Consider the following 19,863-nt stretch of genomic DNA (forward strand, 5'->3'; position numbering starts at 1 on the left):
GCTGAAGTAGACCTTCGGTTGCCACCAGAACTCAAGCGCCGGACATGGTGATGGTGTGGGCCGCCATAACAGCCGATGGTCGCTCTCCGCTCCGCTCGTATTAATCGACCGTGGCATCAGAATAAATGCTGAATATTATCGTGAAAATATTGTGGTGTATTTAAGCCTTGGGCACGTAAACATTTTTGCCGCCGACCTTGGACATTCCAACAGAACTCAGCACCATCGCACTCAGCACGCGGCACCCAAGAATGGTTACAAAATGAGGTTCCTCGCTTAATTTCCAACGCACAATGGCCACCAAAATCTCCGGATACCAATCCGTTGGACTATTGTGTCTGGAGTATTTTGGAAAGCGAGGTTAGCACTAGAAAATACCAATGTGTCGATCACCTTAAGCAAGCGCTTCGCCGGGAATGGGCTATAATACCACAGAGCAACATTCAGTCAGCGTGTGACGGTTTCATTGACCATTGGCCATAATTCATGCCAAAGGTAACCAATTCGATCAAATCTAAACTTATTCTAAAATTTGATGCTATTTCCGACATTTTTTGTTTTCATTCAATAAAATTTAAAAAAAGTAAAAATCATGGCGTTTATCTTTGTTGCAGTTTTGTTTTTATCTCACCCTGTATAGGAAAGATAGGGAAGAACTGAGGGATAAGACCACAAGTCCTACACTGGATGTATGTCATAATGGTCTTACCTGTTTTGACCTACGCGTGCTTCGTCTGGTGGCATGATATTGAATCCAGGGTGCTCACAGTGCCACATTGCAAAAAGACGCATCCTTACTGACAGCCGAAACTCGCAAGAAACTCTCCAATCTGCATTAAATATCTAGCCACGTCTGCAATAGCATAACAGTGCCAGTGCCTCTTGAAGCTATCAAGTTAAGAGCCATTTATTCGTGAGCCCCTCTTGACTGCAAGAAAGCAGTCATTCAAGAAAGATGATGACATTAAGCTTTGTTCGGTTCCCGGATATAGCAACGTAATGGGAAATGAGGTGGCTGACGAATTACCCCGATGATGTTCCGAGTCAATAAGCTATTTGTCAGCTGCTTCCAAAAATCTATAATGAGGAAGCTGGAAGAAGATGGCAATTTGAAACGGGGTTGCAGAACATCAAAGACATTCTGACCGGCAATCTCGACAAGAAAAAAAAGCTCCCTTCTATCATTTAGAAGGTCTGAGCTAAGACCTGACTATAGTCTAAAGCAGATGCAAAGATGGATATTAGGTAAAAAACTCTTTGAACTGCCTTTCTTAGAAACCTCAAGGATTTCTTAGGACTTTCCAAGGCTATCTGAGTAAAAGAGATTAAAATATCCTACCTTTAAATGTGACCACAGCTCGTCTATAAAAAAATACTACCTTGCCACCAGGATATATATAAGCAGTACTTGGGCTCAATTATTATTTTTTCTAGAACAAGAATCCAAGCCCTCACACAATTTTTACAAATGCCTGACTTTCAACTTCAATTTTTAAAAAGTTGAGCAAATAATAAATTGCCCCAGATTTCTTGAAAAAACATCACTAAGTCCATTGTCTAGTTGTGATTTATAAGGACATGTTTTTGTGTCACAGGATACGCCTGACGGATTACATTCGTTTTACAATTTTTTATGCTGCTTCACAGTTTTCGAGGGATTTTTTATGTTCCTTTCTTCCGGTATCATTGGTGTTTAAAACATAACCTATAAAATAGGGATTTTTGTTGTAAGGCCTTTATGGTGCATTGGGAGAGATTTCTTTGGAGGACTCGATTTTTCAAGAAATGTTACGCTTCTTCAAAATGTCAACTTAGCTGTTAAAGATTTGAGAGAGTAGTTGATTACAAATTGGCCTTAAAAAATAATGAATTTATTTAGATTCCCTAGCCGGTACAGCTTGTCTTATTCATTCGTCTCTGGGCTTACAGGCCTCTAATACGTTTTAAAATGCATTCCTGTTTTTAGAGGATCTACTCTCTTTAATTCAACTTCTCTATCAGGACGCCGTCGTATTTAGCTCGTCTCTTGGGACTCCTAGACCTTCAGCATTTTTTCTAAAAATATTTTCCTTTAGTTGGTTGAAACCACTTTTGTCTTAGGACTCCCAAGATTAAAACATGTTTATATGGCACGCATGTCTTAAATTTGCCAATAAAAAATCCCTGGCCTTAGACTTAACTTAAAGGGCTCCCTGGTCTACCTGCAGAATTGAATACGATGTACAAACAGCTCGTTTGTTAAGACATCCACGACTCCAGCTACTCCAAAGCCCCCTTCGACTAAAGGATATGGTTCATATACTTCAAACATATTTACTTTTTATACTTTTTTTACTCTTCTTACCCTCCTTGGATAACCATCAAAGTCATTCTACCTTGTAGCCCACAAGATTGATATCTCTCGAACTTCAGGATTTTATTTCTTCTCCTCCTCCTAACTGTTGCATTTTGGACACTGACACTGCTTATTTTTTATGAATGACACCAAAAAAAATGATGGATGATAATCTCTGAAAAAGAAAAAGGACAATCTCCTATTTTTTTGAAAAAAAAAAGAAAAATAATCCCAACAAGGACAACAATTAAAAAAGATCTTGATGTAACATGAGCTAAAAAACCAACAGATTAGTAGATGTATCATTCCAATTCATTGAAGGACAATGCCAGCCAACTGATCTATGGTCATTGTTTTCTATTTCTATTCCCCTCTCTCTCGCTCTGTCTCTTTTTGTCTCTCTTCCCAAAATGATTATTTCATTTCAAATTTTTTGCCAATTTTTCGATGTCTTCCAGCTAAATCCGGAAATGTCCTGTGTGCATGTGACAATCAGCAGATCCTTTGTTCTTTGGCCACTTTTGTCCACACGTGGGATTATGTGGAAAATGGAAGAATGGGAATGAGGACAAAAAGTAAAGTATTGGCCACTTCCTCAAGATGTTAACTGTTCAAAAGAAAGAGAGAGAGAAAAAACGGGAGAATATGAAACCAGTGATTTTGGCTCTCATTTCAGTTGGCACACAGATAACGGATATTGAGAGAGCTCATTTGTGTACTACAAAAACAGAAACAAAAACAACAACAACACCATCAAGAGCCATAAGCCAGATAATGCAATGACCAAATCCCAGTAAATGACATTTTAAAACAAATGTGATCCAAGTAAATAGAGATTTCTATCCCAAAAAAGAAATAAGAAACAAAGGGAGAGCAAAACAGAGAAAACATATTCAATGGACATGGAGAGCGCGCCAAATTGTTGAGCACATTGAGCCAACTGCAAATGAAAATTAATGAGGTTTTCTCTTGAAGTTTTTCAGTGTTTTGCTGTGCCAAATGAGCATTTAAGATCATCTTGACGTTACTGGCTGGCCAGCATGGCAAAAGGTGCATTATTTTCGTTGAGCTCTCCCTTTGCCTTCTGGTGTTGCTGCTGCCCAAGATGCAGCCCTCATAGCATCTCCATGCAATGACATATTTTTCTCTTCTTTGGGATATAATGATCTCGAATGACCTCTAAGGTAACCTCAAACGCGTGTAACGTTTTTTTTGTTTCCTTCTAAGAACTGCTTTTGTTTCGTCTCTCTTTTTGTTGTCAACCGACCAAATGTTGGATGGGATAGACTGGACAGTTACTATCTCTTTCTCCATTATTTTCTATGGGCAAACAATTGACCTTTTGTCATCATCGGCAGTATCATCACAGATTCAATTTATGATAGGGACAGAAAATAATTTTTTGCGCTTGTGCCAAAGATTGTAAACCTGGGACTTCTTCGTCTTTTTTATTGACCTCCATAGGCAACCCCTACATTTTTTTCTTGGTTATAAAACGAGACCTTTAATTGTCCACCATTTAAGGGGGACATCATCAGCTGCTGGTGTGTCTTACGGACATCTATTGAGGCACAATCTGGCTCACAATTATTTTATAGCGGGTGAATTGTGGTGTGTATGACTTTCTACCCCTAAACTGGGCACTCTCTATTTCGTCCTTTGTGAAATTTTTACACATTTTTTTTCCTTCTTAACAAAAAAAAGAAGATGTGTGTAAATCGCAAATTTATGGCCATTCGAAAAATGTCCTTTTAAAAAGAATGTTTTTTTCCAAGTTGAGCAAATAATAAATTGCCCCAGATTTCTTGAAAAAAACATCACTAAGTCCATTGTCTCGTTGTGTTTTATAAGGACATGTTTTTTTGTGTCACAGGATACGCCTAACGGATTACATTCGTTTTACAATTTTTTATGCTGCTTCATAGTTTTCGAAAAGATTTTTTTTTTGTTCCTTTCTTCCGGTATTATTGGTAACAAACATAACCTATAAAATTGGGATTTTACTTGTAAAACCTTTATGGTGTAATGGGGGAGACTTTTCTTGGAGGACTCGATTTTCCAAGAAATTTTACGCTTCTTCAAAATGTCGACTTAGCTGTTAAACATTTGATTAAAAAATGTTTTTAAAATAATGATTTAATTTAAAAATATCCTGAAAACGTCCACGTTTATAAGTGGGACATACAATTATTTTTTTTTAAAAATAACATTTTTAAAGAATCCACGAAATAAAAAGGACTGGAAAAATAAAAATATTTTTCTTAAAAAAACGTTTCGACGAAATAAGAACTTAGCCCATCTCGTTTCTCTGTTTCATTTCTCAAAAAATTTTATGTATGAAAAGTGTAAAATTTTCAACCGATGTTTGTTTAGGTAATAAGAGTCATCTGTCAGTAATTTAAAAATCCCCCTCCCCTCAATGTTAGGGGTACATTTCTGAAACCCATATTTTTGGATATTTTTTTAAATTAATTTAAAAAATCAAAAAAAAAAACAATTAAACCAGTAAAGAAAGTCTTAAAGTCGGTCGGGGCCGACTTTATGATACCCTACACCACTTTGCTAATTTAGTAGAGCTGCGCATTACAATTAGAAGTTTTCATGGGAGAATTCAATCATACACGCTATGATTATAATTATCATATAAAGTTCAAATGGCTAAATATGCCGAAGCATTTGTATCTTTTAAATTCGGACTTGTATTACCCATTTAGTGCACAATTAATTTGAAATCGGATAAAGATATATATGGGAGCTATATCCAAATCGGAACAGATCTCGATAAAATTTGGCAAATATATTTCTGAGCTGTATTTGATATATTTCCTTGAATATCGTTGTTACGGGCTGTGGGTAACAAATATGACAAATCGGATGAACAGTATATATGGGAGCAATAGCTATATCTGAACCGATCTTCACCAAATTTGACATACTAGCTTCTAGAGTCAGTTCGGTCGCATGTACCAAATTCCATCCCATTTGGACAAATATTAGACATTTGGGGCACAATAAAATAAATCGGACGAAGTTATATATGGGAGCTATATCCAAATCTGAACCGATCTCGATAAAATTTAGCAAATGTATTTCTGAGCTGTATTTGATATATTTCCCCAAATATTGTTGTTGCAGAGTGCATATTACGGCTGCGGTGGACAAAAATAACAAATCGGATGAACAATATATATGGGAGCTATAGCTATATCTGAACGATTTCGATCAAATTTGGCATACTTATTTTGAGGCCTAATTTGATTGTATATGCAAAATTCCATACTATTCGGACTGATATTACACGTTTGGTGCACAATAAAAGGCAAATCGGACGAAGATATATATGGGAGCTACATCTAAATTTTGACCGATTATCTCCAATTTCAATAGGGTTAGTCCTTGGGCCAAACAAATGATTTGTGCAAAATTTCATCTGAATAGGGCAATAAATGCGGGCTAAAAATCGACTCAGAATGTGATTCTATGCAGATCATCAAAAGGAACTATGGGTCTATCTCGTTTCCTTTTGCCTGTTACAAACAAATGCACCAAGACATAATACCCTGACCACCTTGTGGTGTAGGGTATAAAAAGGTGTAAGGTCGGCCGGGCCGAACTTTGCATGCCCTCCACAATTTGGAACGAATTTGGCAATTTTCAAAAAAACAAAATCCGTTAAAAATTCTGTTAAAATCTTAAAAATACCTAATGTAGCCCTTATATTAAGGTCTATAGGACGAGGACAACTTTTGTCATAAGCCATTTCAATATTCAAATGCGAATATTGAAAAAAAATCGGTGAATAATGTAGCTAAAAACATCAAAATACCGAATATCAGGAGGTGCCGTTATATGGGGGCTTTACAAAGGCGTGGACCTACATGACCCATTTTCTGTCTTAAGCCGAAGTGTCTATTACGAACTTCAAATACCAAATTTGAAACAATTCCGGTAAATAATGTCGCTAAAATTATCAAAATACTGAATATCGGGAGGTACTGTTATATGGGGGCTATACGAAGACGTGAATCTACATGGCCCATTTTCAATACCAAAAGTCCTGCAGACATAATACACATTTGAGTAAAATGTTATCAACCTACTTCATTTTGTTCGGAAACTAGAGTGATTTCCACAGACGGACAGGCGGACGAACATTGCTAAATCGACATAGAATTTTATGCTGATCAAGAATATGTATACTTTGTGGGGTCTAAAATGTATATTTCGAGGTGTTACAAACGGAATGACAAACTTAATATACCCTCCATATTATGGTGGAGGGTATACAAATAAAAATTAAAACTCGAAACGAAATGTAATGTGGACTAGATTGACACTATATGCCTAAAATGCACGGATTCCGAGGAATCTAAATTCGTAAATTTCCAAAAGTATTGAAAAGGAGGGAACTTATTGCTGCCTCCATTTATGTTTGTTTTGCGATGTAAGCTTTCAAAACGCCGATACACGTGTCTGCCTTCATAATCTACTGGATTTTGTAATTTTTAATGTAATTTTGTAATTTTTATGAAATTGAAATTTGTCACACCGTTTTATTATTATTAATTTTTAATAATTATTTGTGGAAATTATTATTAAAACATTAACAAAATCAACGAGTTGAATTCGCCCAGATAATCCTATTTTTAAATTTCATTTAAAAAAATCCAACTGGGATATATCTAGAAGTTTTCGAGCATCACTGAACTGCTGGAAATATTCCAACTGCATTTATTTCGTTGGAAGGACATAATTGGTTCATGGCTTGGCTAACAAATTACTGTACAACAAAAGTCAGTGGCGAGGATACAAAACGTGAAAACATGGAAATACTAATTTCTTATTCTCCTGGCAGATGGCTCTCAGTAAGGCAACTTTAAGGACATATTTATGTGGCAGCAAAAGGAAATCTTTGTGGGCAACGGATATACAGTATCTCGAGGGTGTTAGACATATTTTTCTACGAAATTCTTTCAGTATTCGTAATATCATCTATCTCCACTGTCAGAACATTGTCTATGAAAGTCCATGTTTTTCTATAGACTCACGTCATAAAGCGGTAACTTCCGATATTCATTTTTTTAATGATTTCATCCAAAATTATCATCGGAATTGTTTCAAATTTGATATCAAGCCTTATGGCAAGAAGTTGTCCTTATAGGACCCATTCATAGGCAACCATATACAATAAGTTTTATTTTACAGATAAAAATAAGCCACTCTATTGAAAATCAAAAAGGAATTATTAAAAACCAACAGAATGGGACATTTAAAGACGAAACTACGAGTTTTATAACCCCCTCCCAAAATTCTATAAACAAACCAAAACACAATTTCATTTCATATTTTCTTTAAACATTTTGTGTCGTTTTTTTACATTTATTCTTGTGCAGTCCGAACTTAACATTTAAAATAGGAATTAAAAAAACACACACATTCACGAAACGTAGAAACTATAATTACAAATTAGGAAGTCTTCAAAAATTAAAATGAAAAAGAAAACTAAATTATTCACTAGGAAAATCACAAAGGGTATTGGAACATATAGAGTACCAGGTGGTGAAAACTAGAAACTCTAGGAGAGGAAAAAACAGCCTTTAAGTATTCTTAAAATGTTATATGAGACAGCGACACCCTTCGAGTTTAGAACTCATCGTGTCTAATTGATTCAGGATATAATTTATCTATTAGATTATTTAATAATTTTGCAATATCCAAACGATATTCATCTTCCGATTGGGAATAACGATTTCTTAGCGTCAGTAGGACGTGACGAAATTGTGGACTCTGTGACCATAGGGGTGAACAAAATGTTTTCGTATTATCGAGAGCATTTATGAAATATTCCAAAATGTCGGGTGCCTCCAGGAATTCATAGAGATTTGTTGTCACAAGAGCATCCATTGTTTCACAATATGAATTGGCTTCAAGCCATTCGGGAAAACTTAATTCAGCGTATTGGGCCGCAGCCAAGGGATCATCATCTGCTGAGGATTTTGAGAGAACCAATTCTTTTTCCACAATTATATCACTGATAATTGTCACAGCTTTGGCTTTTATTTTCAATTCAGCTTCTTTGCCCAAAACGGAAACCAAGGCCTGGGTTCCAGACGTCGACAGAATACGTTGTTGGGCATGAGGAATCTTTCTCAGCAAACTGCTGAATGCATATAAGGCTGTAGACAACTCCTCGGTACGTGTAGAACTCATTAGGATCTGGGTGAGATGTGAGCCTATATTCCTCTCGTAGACCTTTATTTGTACTTTGGGATTATTTTGACACATTGCACCCAGGACACGCATTACTTCCACCTTCAAACCCACATGTGTTTGATTTACCAATGTGGGCAATATGACGTGATCTAACCCGCCCTGTTCCACAAACAGCTGGGCATTATCATATTGAGACATAAGATAATTGAAACTTTCCAATATTTGCGTTTGAATCTTAACACGTGCCTCCACATCTTTGTTATCCTTGGTCACATTATGGAATTCTTCAATCAGTTGTATGATAATTTCACCATCCGATTTAAAGGCCTTACGCATACCCTCAAAAGTCTTTTTTAGCTCCTCATAGGATCGAAATTCTCGTTTAATATTTTCCAATTTCTCTTCGGGTGTATAATCGATGCCAATACGTTTGAGGGCCTCATCTAAATGTTTGACTTTTTTAGCTTTCCCTCCGGCCGCTTCTTTGCCATTCGACTCATCATTATCGTCATCGTCGTCTTCCTCTTTTACCGTTTCATATTCATCCGGCAACACAGATAATGCACCATCTTTGTGCATGACTTTCAGTGGATCACTACTACTCTCATCTGCCTCATCCAAAAGTTTGGCTTCCTTTTTCCCCGTCTGTAAGTTAATTCGAACATGCAGACCTTGTGGTATTCCTTGGCCTTGAACGTGTAACACAAAATAAATATAAACAATTAAAAAACAACAACAAATATGCCGTGCTTTATAGCCTGCCTACCTTCTGGGATTTCTTGCCATTCATGTGTGGCTATAAATGTTTGATTTTTCTTTACTTCGCTAGTGTCTTTTGCCCAAGCGGAATAGGTAAATAGTCCCAAGACTATTAGAATTGTGTATAACTTCATATTTATTTTATAATTTTGCGAATTTCGTAGTCTGCCAGCGATTTTAAAACTCTTAACTTTTTTCTGCAAGTCAACCAATTATAAAGACGTTCCAAAGATTACGAATGAAGAGGAAACCGAAAAATGGCAGATAAAAGTGTAGGTAAAATAAATTGGCAGTGTTTACGTGTACTTTTGCCAGCTGATGTGCTCAATTTCTCTTCTCTCTTCATCAAATGAGTGCACGTGGTTAAGGTGTCTTTAGACTATGTGCTTTAAAATGAATAAAATTCATAAAACGATGCTCGCTTCCAGATCTTAAAAAAAAAACAAATATTTTTACTACGATAACTGAATTTTCCTTTATAATATGGAGAAAAATAGTTCAAAATTAGTACTAAATTGCAGACTATAAAATAGACAATGGGTATCTCAAGGATTTTAGGCAGTATCATGGTTAAGAATATAAAGTTACAATAAGTGATTGATTGTTGGTAGAAAATAATGGAAATTTATTGATTAAAAGTAATACAAATGTCAGCTGAAAAGATTAATATGAATTGTTCTGTTCCTGAACAGCAAGAGAAAAATAGTTCAAAATTAGTACTAAATTGCAGACTATAAAATAGACAATGGGTATCTCAAGGATTTTAGGCAGTATCATGGTTAAGAATATAAAGTTACAATAAGTGATTGATTGTTGGTAGAAAATAATGGAAATTTATTGATTAAAAGTAATACAAATGTCAGCTGAAAAGATTAATATGAATTGTTCTGTTCCTGAACAGCAAGAATGTGTAAAATGTTACTACGATAACATACATATGTATTTTTCCTTTATGATGAAAAATAAATATTTACTTTGTTCCAATTTTCTCCGATATCATAAAGGAAAAATCGGAACCAATTGCAAAACTAGAAGATTCTTGCTGTGTCTGAAACAAAGCAAATATAAATAGAAACAAAGACATAAAAACTAATTTTCACTCAATGTCTAGTACATATTCTAGATATTTAAGCACAATACATTTTATCACATCTCACGCGTGTAAATTGGGCGAAAAGGGTTACGGAAAGTACATGTCCTTTCGTTTCGATAATCTTAAATTTTTCTGTAATCTATCACCGTCTATTTACGGCTTTATGCTAGGAACACAATTGGAGCGAACGACGAATTTTTTCGCGGCGTATGTTCGTCGTCAAAAATAAAACACATATGTGTATATGGAAGTGCACACAATCACGGCACCGGCGAAAATTTCGTCGGTCGCCGCGAACTCAATTAGCTTTATTTCTATTTCATACGCCGGCGACCGGCGAACAAAACTGTACAAGGTGGCCATACTTGAACGAATTTTATGTGTTTTAGTAAATAAAGTTACTTTTTACTTTAAAATTTGTTATGGTCACTCTACTATCTGTTACTCGTATAAAAAAAACATAATTAATTTGTTTATTTATTTGTGTACTTGCGCCTGAGTGAAGATGGATATCAGTGAATTTATAATAGAGAAGATGGACATAAGTGAAATTATAATAGAGAACGTAAAGAATTATGTGTTCTTGTATAATTCATTGTAGTCAACAAATGAGCAAAAAGTAAACAACTTCATCAGCTGTTTTATAATTTCGTCGGTATTGTGTTCCATACGACGAATTTACGCGGCTCATTTTGTCGCCGCGTAGGGCGAAATTCGTCGTTCGCTCCAATTGTGTTCCTAGCATAACATGTACAAATAATTTATTCCCTGTAAACACAAATATAGAGAACAAATTCCACAGCTACAGCTTAATTCAACGGCGTTAGCCTCCTAGCCGCCTTCATTCTCTGAGATTGATAAACTCTGGATTCTTATAGAACGTTGGAAAAATAAATAACTGCGCGTAACAAGAATCGACCGAAAGAACATTTTTGTATTTCACAATATTTTCCAATTTTCCTGGTGAAAAGAAATTTTTCGTTTTTAAAATTCGCAATCAATCGATACAATGTCATCATTGACCAGAGTATCACGCCTTTTGCAAGCTCCTTTGAGACGTGTTCAAAGTATTCCCGTCGCATTATATCACGAGAATGTAAGTATTCTTTGTTGATAGATTCCCAAAAGTAAAAATATTCCCTTTTATATTCGATAGTGTGATTGGCTTGTTGTTGTTGTAGTTTATTGTTGCTCTAAAGTGCCGCTGTGAAATTTCAAGGTCTTTTTTAGTCAACATGCCTGTTATATACTCTATACAGAGGAATAGTGATTGGGATAAAAAAACGTTGTGAAGGCCTATTTGCCGGCTGTTGTTTTGGTTATTGGCAATTTATCAAAATTAGAAGGTGGGAGTTCCAATGGGGAGACAAGGAATAGGTGCAGTTAATTTCGGTGCGGAACCGACCAAAGGAGGTGGGTTTGTAGGCATTTCTACACAAATCGAGAATGACTCCGCAAAAAAAATTGTTGAAAAAAGGTTCCACTAAAACTTATTTATATACATACGACATAAGACCAAAGGTTTCGACTTCCGTACAATAGTGTAATATGTTTTGATTAATCACATTAAGTAGGTTTTGTAAAAATAGGAACCACAACAATGGTAATTTACAGACCGAAGATTTTTAAATTGTTACCCTTTACAAACATTCTATAAATATAAGGGCCTTTATAGATACATATGTTTGTTGTATTGACAAAACGACATGGTTTCGATAGGTATATAGCTCCAAAAGGAATTGTAAATATCTTAAAATTGTAGAATTTATATAGTTTCGCTGCGGATAGAACTCCTTTTTGGCCCTTTAAAGTGCACTTTAAGTACATTTCAACAAATTTAATACGCAATATAACTCAAATGTTGCACTCATACGAGATAATATTTTGATTGACGGGTAAAATTTTAATACTAAAAAAATCAAAATTCAAATATACGTAACAACATATGTTCTTCCAAGTCTTACATTAAATGTATAAATAAAGAATATTTCGTATAATTAATTAAACAACTAAAGGGTTTATAGACTTCCCTACATCTGTTGATATTATTCGACCAATTGTTCTCCCTTTTTCCATTTTCTACATGCTATTTTATTTTGTAAACAAATGTATTATCACAACGTGTCTTCTACTGATAAAGTTCATGTACTTTGTTTTGTTGGTTTTTTAAACACATAAATTATTAAAATATATTTTTAATTCTTTTTTTTACTGTCTATCTCTTCTAGGTGGTTGAACACTACGAAAATCCACGTAATGTTGGTTCTTTAGATAAAAAAGACTCGACAGTTGGCACAGGTCTTGTGGGTGCTCCAGCCTGTGGCGATGTGATGAAATTGCAAATTAAAGTCGATGAAAATGGCAAAATCATCGATGCTAAATTTAAAACCTTTGGCTGCGGCTCAGCCATTGCCAGCAGTTCTTTGGCCACCGAATGGGTTAAGGGCAAGACCATCGATGAAGCTGGCAAATTGAAAAATACCGACATTGCTAAGGAGCTGCGCTTGCCTCCCGTCAAATTGCATTGCTCAATGTTGGCTGAGGATGCCATTAAGGCGGCTTTGGCCGATTACAAAGTCAAGCAACAAAAGAAGAAGGACGACAAGTAAATTGTGAAATAAAAATCTAGAAAATTCAACCTCAAAAAGGAGAACGAAATTTTTATTTGATCTTTCTTCAGAGCAAAACAAAAAAAAAAACGAAAATTATCTAGTTATTTAGTACTCATAGTGTATGCGTAGTTACAAAACTTGTTGACAAAATATTTTTGTAGAAAAACAAAAAAATGAAATGTGTATAAAAGAAGGGCTTTCGTGGAAAGTTTTCTTTAATGCTAACTATTTAAGATGAATATACATTAAGGATTTTTTTGATGATGATGAAGAAGATGAAAAGCTTAAGTCTGATTTAAGGATGTACAGAAAACAGAACGTTGTCATATTTGATATGCCACTTATATATGAAAATCGTTTTGCATAGAAATATACGCAAATACTTCAACTTTTCTTCATAATAAGCCTGACAAAATAAAACAAAACATCAATACAAAAATAAATTATATGCTTTAATTGTTAAAAAAAAATCATATATTTTTTATTGTTATTTTTCATGCCAAATTTTTGTCATAAATATTTAGGATAAACGGACACTGACATTGCCACCACATTCGCCCTTGGATTTGACTTCATAGGCTGTAAGAAAGAAATGTATAATTAATTTTCTGTCTTTTGCTGTATTATTTGTTATTGACTTACGATCATCACTGTGTTGACAATTGTAGTTGCCCATAACACATTCATTTCCAAAGGTCAGGAGGCGTTCCTTATTACCATTTTTGGCCTTGGCACAAATTGGTTCGTATTTCTCACCACAGTTTGCAGAGCAGGCAGGAGCTTGCTTATTTTTGGCGGGTACAGCAACTGCCATGGCCACCAAGCAAATTACTGGAAGTAAAAATATTTTCAGTTGTGGTCATATAAAACTATAATAAAGTGAAGGAATTTCAAAGGATCTCAAATAGAAATAATACGTTTAAGATAGAAGAGATGGAAGGGCCTCCACAGAGAAAGATTTACAGATTGAAAGCCTTTTAAGTGTATTCCATACCCTAATTTTTTGCAGTAATCCTGCAAAAGAAACTCCGCTCTAGAGAAAATTTATCGCTGGAACGTTCAAAAAAATATATTCAAAATTCCTTTGTAAAGAAAAATTGTCGTAAAATGCCTTTCAAGAAGAGGAGGCTTTGAAACAATTGAATCCAGAGAAAGACTTGTAGAAGGGTTTCTTTTAACAGAAAACCTGGTGGGAGGGAAGATGCCTTTCAAATACCGACTACACGGCTTGTAAGGCGTATACGGAAAGAAGATAACTCAAGATACCTTTTCTATAGATTTTCTATTCAATAGTCTTTAAATATCTTAATTCTTTCGAGGGATCCAAAAATTCTTCTATCGACTCAAAATCTATCAAAAATTTGTAGAATTTCTTTGTTAGGGTGAAGATATTGCAAAATCCATTCTTTGTAGAGAAGGCCTCTTAAAGGATACAATGTTATCCGGGAAAAACTTGTGTATTTGTTTCTGTTAAAAAGAAAACCTGTTGGTTAGAAGGCATTGAAAGTACTTCGATCATTAACGAATACCAAAGAGGTTCCTAACTAAGAAAATATTTGCAAAGGTATTCTACCTATAGCAGGGCCATGTAAGATTTTTCAGTTATGAGAGAAATATTGCGACGTCTTCAACTTTTAAAAATTCCCTGGTAAAAAGTTTGCTTCTGGAAAGTTATAAACTTTTTAAATGAATCTTTTAGAGATAGAAGACTCTACCGGAGTCATCTAAAGACCGCGGAGTCTTCTGTATGAAGAATACGTGTATTCAATATGTACATCCTCCCACTTCAAGGACGGTAATTCTCGAGAAATGCCAGATTCAAGACTCTTAAAGAGGTCTTCTAGGGATATCCTTTCAAAATGTTTTCTGGAAAAGAATGCCTTTTAGGGTGTCAATAGAACAAAGCCTCTTAAATCCTTCAAATATACTTTTGATTTCAATGGGACTTGATTTCTAGAGATATGTGACCCTTGAAGAGGTCTTCCGTAGATTAAAGAACTCTTCCATGGATTAAAGAAATCTTCCATGGATTAAAGAACTCTCAACAGGCCTTTTTTCTATAAGTCTCTCACAAAAATCGTTTGTTAATAGAAGAGTGCGCCAAGACTACGGATAGTGAAGGGATGGTACTTTTCGCCCTTTGATAATGAAGTCGAAATATTTTTGGTGAAGCTAAAGCTGAATTAATGATTACATGCCCACCTTTTTGGACTTCAACTACACCTATGTAATAATACTTGGGAGGTCTTGCTATCTACATAGATGGTTCCCAGATGGATGAAGGCACTGATGCTGCATATGTATGTTTGCTAAAAACCTCTCCTGGTTATGTAAACCATTATACAAAAACATCTCTTCAAACCTCAACATATTTTTTCCGTAAGATTTCTGATTATCCTTTCTAGAATATAGTCAATGGTTGTCGATTCTTATGTAGCTGGGCATTCAAACTAAGAACACATTTATAATCTAGGATTTTATGACCATAGGAGAATTCTCAATAGATGTCCTCCTAAAAAATATTTCTTTTGAGGTCTGTTGTAGACAGAAAGGCATTTTGTTTATGGAAGACTGATTCTTTAGCGTTATCTTTAGATTCAAGATCTATCAAGAAATTTTCTACAGATAAAAATTATAAAACAGGAGTCAAACTCTTCTATTCTAGTTATATACCTTTCCTCCTCCTATGTCTTATTATTCTTTCTAAGTGGACACAACTTCAAGCGAAGAAGCTGTCAACATCTGTGTAGCTGCACAGCCAAACCAAGAAGACATCTAAAGGAACCTAATCGAGAAATTTATGGCAATAGAAGAATTCCAAACAGGAGAGGATAAAAGATTTATCTTGAAGTCTTTTGTAGGGAGAAGGGCCCTGGGTGTTGATGGAAGACTGATTCTTCACAGTTCTTCTCTTGTAGATGGAAAACCATTAAGGCGTTATCATTAGATGCAAGGCCAATTAAGAAGTTTTTTAGATATCGAATTGAGTTTGCATTTCCATTTTTTTGTATAGAAATTTGGATCAGGTTTTTTTGTTTGTTGGCCAGTGTACGTTAATTTAAATCGAAATAGTAGAATACTCTGGATTTTAATGCGCGAATAATTAAAACTTAAATTTCCACTGAATTAATCATCAGCAGAGTGAAAACTTGGCATATTCACAAACGGATGGATGATAAGCATTTTGCACACAGTCAATTAAAAATTTGTTTTGTACATTAATTTAGTTGATGTTATCATATCTTTTTTTTTCAATTGAAACAATTAAGCATTTAAGTACAGACATAATTATCAGGTGTGTGGGTACGTGATGGTCTTGACCAGACATTTTGAATCACTAATGTAATTATGGTAATTTTTATTGAAATTCTAAAAACCAGAACAAAACCATCCATTTTGATGTCTTATCTACGCACTAGACATATGGCATAGGATTATTTATTTGTATACTATAGTATATAATTTATAATTACCCAAGAAAAATCCCAAAGCAAAACGCATCTTTGTTTGTTTGTTTGAATATCGGTCACTTTTTTTCAGAAAATAAATAAATAAATCACAGCTATGGCTAACAAGTTCAAAGCGAGGTTACACTTCAATCTCAACTAAACCTGAAAGCTTTGCTGTTGTTGATTTTATACACGCAAATTAATGATCAGCAGCCGGCCAAAGCCTGGCCGAGAAACCAATCGTCCGAACACAGCAATAAACAATGGAAGCTTTAAATCCAAACAATAGCAAGTAAATAAATAAAAAACAAACAAATTATGGACATTACGTGTTCGAGAGAGTGGCATGAAATGGTGTGTGATGTTTACGTATTGAAACATATTTGTATGCTGTGTATGTCTATTTGTTTGTATTCCAATCTTCTCAAACTTTTTTATCAAGTTGTTGTTTCCAAGAAATATATATCTTAACCCCTTATGGGGGGTTTTAAATATTAACATTTTTTCGACAGTCTTTAATAAATCCGCGATTTTTTCTGCCAAAATAATTCCAAAGCAAATTCTGAGATTACAAAAAATATGCTCTAAAAAATTGTTTTAAGGAAAAATATATATTCGTTTGAATGTAAATCATGATATAAATATTACAAAGTGCCAGATATGGTCTATATCGACTAATTCCTTTACTTTTTGAGATATGTGGAAATACACATGAGGTAACAGATATAGCAGACCGAAGTATTCCATTTTCATACTTAATCTAATACAGATAAAAATATTGGTAGTGCAAAATTTGAAGGAAATCGAACATTTATATCCAATTTTATGCGAAATCATAAATTCCAATAAATTACATAATCATATCAGATTTCTTGTTAAGAGAATCGCCAACTTTTTTCGCAAGATTCGCTGATTTATTAAAGACTGTAGATATAGCAAGTTGTATAGAATCGCCAACTTATTTCGCAAGTTATGACAGATAGAAGCTTTGCAAATTATGACTCTTTGTGGGTTAGGTACCTGAAAGGGTTCGAAGATATATATCATCTTCACAACAGATTCTCCGTTAGCGAAAATACTTGTATGTGTGACATTTTAAGAGAATTTAATGCTTATTTCGCTTTCTTTGAGCGTTTTGTTTTGGAAAATCTTGAATCCTATGTGGGGGAGGTACCAGAAGAAATGGTCCTATCTCTATCGTCTTTTTAACAGATCTAGTGTTGAAGAAAATATTGAGATGTACCAAGTCTGAATGGAATCGGATGTTAATTTCCCATTTTATAATCTTCATTGATACTCAAAATTTTGACACTTTGTAGGGGAGGTACCAGAAGCAGTGCACCCATATATCCCAACTTCACACCAGACCTTGGTATAATAAAAATATTGTGATGTGTATAATTTGAAGAGAACCGGATGCTTATTTTGGATTTTATGATTGTTTTTGTTATTCAAAATGTTGACCCTTTGTGGCGGAGGTACCAAAAGAAATGGTCCGATCTCTTCCATCTTTATAACAGATCTTTAGCTTATGAAAATATTAAATGTGCCAAGTCTGAATGGAATCAGATGTGATTTTCGCGTTTTATGAGCTTCATGAATATTCACAATTTTGACCCTTTGTGGAGGTACCAGAAGGAGTGGACCAATATATTCCATCTTCACACCAGACCTTGGGTGAACAAGAATATTGCGATGTGTGTCATTTGAAGGCAATCGGACACCTATATCGCATTTTATAAGAGTTATAATTAAAATCCTCAAAATGTTAACCATTTATGGGGGAGGTACTGGATGGAATGGACAGATGTGGTCCATTTTCGCACATGACGTAGCACTAATGCAAATGTTAGGATTTGCAAAGTTGGAGCAAAATCGGATTATCTTTTCTCTTTCTGTGCAGTAAATTATTTTCTTTGAAAATTTGAACCCTTTGTGGAGTGGACTGATATTACCCATCTCCGAACTCGATCTAAGTTTGATAATAATATTACGATGTACCTTGTTTGGATCAAATCGAATATCCTCTTCGAGAGTTATCGTGCGCACCAGCCAGCCAGACAGACCGACGATGAGGCACGCTTTGGCCGTATCAAATGATATATACCCTCTCTAGCCTTATGGCTGAGGGTATAAAAAATATATAAATATTGACTAAATTTTTGATTACAATTATTTCACATATATAAGTCATTAACAAATGGTCTTGGTAGAATTAATTCAAACAACTTTATATTGTTCGTATTTGTATTGCTCTAAATTTTCCTATAATTTTCCATTTGAATTTTCATAAATATACATTTTGAGAATGAGATGTCATATAATTTAGAAAAAATTGTAAACATATGATTTCACGAGTTCACCTTCTTATTTCTACCATGGAAATGATGGTATTTAAAATAACCTTAGATAATCCACAATTACGGCAACAATTTATTTTTGTTTTAACTTCCTATACGATTTTTTCTTGTTGCTTTCAATTTTTGATTCTGATTTTATCTCTGTCGCCAATGTTGGGGCAATTTCTTCCAAGCACTCTTGCTGGATCTCCTCATGCAATTGCTTTCGTGAATATTTTAAAGCAATTTCCAATTGAAAGTTCCTGTATACACTGTACACCAGGGCCAAACAAAATGTCTGGAAACCTAAAAGTATTAGAAAAAATAATTTATTATTTAAATAAAAATTGTTTGATTCGATTTGATTCTTACCAAACACAATGAAAAGTATAGTGAAAAATAAAAACGCATTGGCCACACCCACAAACGAGGATTTTAAAAATATATCATCTAAAACCACGATGCTGCTATACACCAAGACAACAAATGAACCCAAGAGCCAAGGGGCCATGTATGGGGGTCGTTTCTATATTTTAGTAAAACGTTAATATACATTTACAAAATCTTCACAATTTTAACCTTCACAGTGCCCCATATCAGCAAAGCCGATAGCAACATCATTATTCCACACATAATCACATAGATCATACAATATAATTTTCGATGTTCCCGCTGTTCATAACTCTTGTATATGTCACTATAGTCATCATAGTCATACTCATGAAATCGATCATATTCCAAATTTTCCAAAATTACAGCAGCAAACATACAGTAAATGAAAATATTCAAACATCCTATGATAATGGTTGATTGTATACGATTAAACCATGACAACATTTCGAATATGAACTGCTGCAGTTCGGGATCAATGGTTACTTTATTATCGCAAGCTCTGAGAATAAACTAAATTGAATTAAGCTCATGCCGATGTCTGTCTTGAGGTAAATGCATTATTAATTGTATTATCACAAAATATAAATGAAAATCTCTGAATTTCATTTGTGTTGGGTAATCTCGGTAATCTCCCCCTCTTAATACAACATTGTTATTTGGCGGACCATTT

The 19,863-nt window shown here is 34.6% G+C and overlaps 4 protein-coding genes across 4 annotated transcripts; 1 reads left to right on the forward strand and 3 right to left on the reverse strand.

Moving 5' to 3' along the window:
- Positions 1–7,668: 7,668 nt before the first annotated feature.
- On the reverse strand, positions 7,669–9,544 carry LOC101889087 (nucleotide exchange factor Sil1). Its single transcript, XM_005188438.4, has 2 exons — positions 9,315–9,544; positions 7,669–9,237 (listed from the first exon to the last, which is right to left on the reverse strand). The coding sequence occupies exons 1-2, from the start codon at positions 9,439–9,441 to the stop codon at positions 7,979–7,981; spliced, it is 1,386 nt and encodes a 461-aa protein (XP_005188495.1). The 5' UTR covers positions 9,442–9,544; the 3' UTR covers positions 7,669–7,978.
- A 1,711-nt stretch (positions 9,545–11,255) lies between these two features.
- Positions 11,256–13,437, forward strand: LOC101889261 (iron-sulfur cluster assembly scaffold protein IscU). Its single transcript, XM_005188439.4, has 2 exons — positions 11,256–11,496; positions 12,629–13,437. The coding sequence occupies exons 1-2, from the start codon at positions 11,410–11,412 to the stop codon at positions 13,007–13,009; spliced, it is 468 nt and encodes a 155-aa protein (XP_005188496.1). The 5' UTR covers positions 11,256–11,409; the 3' UTR covers positions 13,010–13,437.
- Positions 13,438–13,443: 6 nt separating this feature from the next.
- LOC101889436 (vasotab) lies at positions 13,444–16,712 on the reverse strand. The gene is made up of 3 exons (XM_005188440.4): positions 16,486–16,712; positions 13,655–13,843; positions 13,444–13,591 (listed from the first exon to the last, which is right to left on the reverse strand). The coding sequence occupies exons 1-3, from the start codon at positions 16,511–16,513 to the stop codon at positions 13,533–13,535; spliced, it is 276 nt and encodes a 91-aa protein (XP_005188497.1). The 5' UTR covers positions 16,514–16,712; the 3' UTR covers positions 13,444–13,532.
- Positions 16,713–18,692: 1,980 nt separating this feature from the next.
- LOC101889604 (uncharacterized) lies at positions 18,693–19,760 on the reverse strand. The gene is made up of 3 exons (XM_005188441.4): positions 19,380–19,760; positions 19,173–19,326; positions 18,693–19,106 (listed from the first exon to the last, which is right to left on the reverse strand). The coding sequence occupies exons 1-3, from the start codon at positions 19,635–19,637 to the stop codon at positions 18,895–18,897; spliced, it is 624 nt and encodes a 207-aa protein (XP_005188498.1). The 5' UTR covers positions 19,638–19,760; the 3' UTR covers positions 18,693–18,894.
- Positions 19,761–19,863: the final 103 nt, after the last annotated feature.

Source organism: Musca domestica, unplaced genomic scaffold (assembly GCF_030504385.1).
Source record: "Musca domestica strain aabys unplaced genomic scaffold, Musca_domestica.polishedcontigs.V.1.1 59, whole genome shotgun sequence".
Taxonomy (NCBI): Eukaryota; Metazoa; Arthropoda; class Insecta; order Diptera; family Muscidae; genus Musca; species Musca domestica.

Excerpts from the sequence above, each read along its gene's own strand:
- LOC101889087 (XM_005188438.4), bottom strand. The coding sequence starts at position 9,441 with ATGAAGTTATACACAATTCTAATAGTCTTGGGACTATTTACCTATTCC. Across the intron at positions 9,238-9,314 it reads ATGGCAAGAAATCCCAGAAG|GCCAAGGAATACCACAAGGT; the intron begins GTAGGCAGGCTA and ends TACACGTTCAAG.
- LOC101889261 (XM_005188439.4), top strand. The coding sequence starts at position 11,410 with ATGTCATCATTGACCAGAGTATCACGCCTTTTGCAAGCTCCTTTGAGA. Across the intron at positions 11,497-12,628 it reads TCGCATTATATCACGAGAAT|GTGGTTGAACACTACGAAAA; the intron begins GTAAGTATTCTT and ends TATCTCTTCTAG.
- LOC101889436 (XM_005188440.4), bottom strand. The coding sequence starts at position 16,513 with ATGCGTTTTGCTTTGGGATTTTTCTTGG. Across the intron at positions 13,844-16,485 it reads TGCTTTGGGATTTTTCTTGG|TAATTTGCTTGGTGGCCATG; the intron begins GTAATTATAAAT and ends TTTTACTTCCAG. Across the intron at positions 13,592-13,654 it reads TTGTCAACACAGTGATGATC|CCTATGAAGTCAAATCCAAG; the intron begins GTAAGTCAATAA and ends TCTTTCTTACAG.
- LOC101889604 (XM_005188441.4), bottom strand. The coding sequence starts at position 19,637 with ATGTTGTCATGGTTTAATCGTATACAATCAACCATTATCATAGGATGT. Across the intron at positions 19,327-19,379 it reads TGATATGGGGCACTGTGAAG|AAACGACCCCCATACATGGC; the intron begins GTTAAAATTGTG and ends ACTAAAATATAG. Across the intron at positions 19,107-19,172 it reads TATACTTTTCATTGTGTTTG|GTTTCCAGACATTTTGTTTG; the intron begins GTAAGAATCAAA and ends TAATACTTTTAG.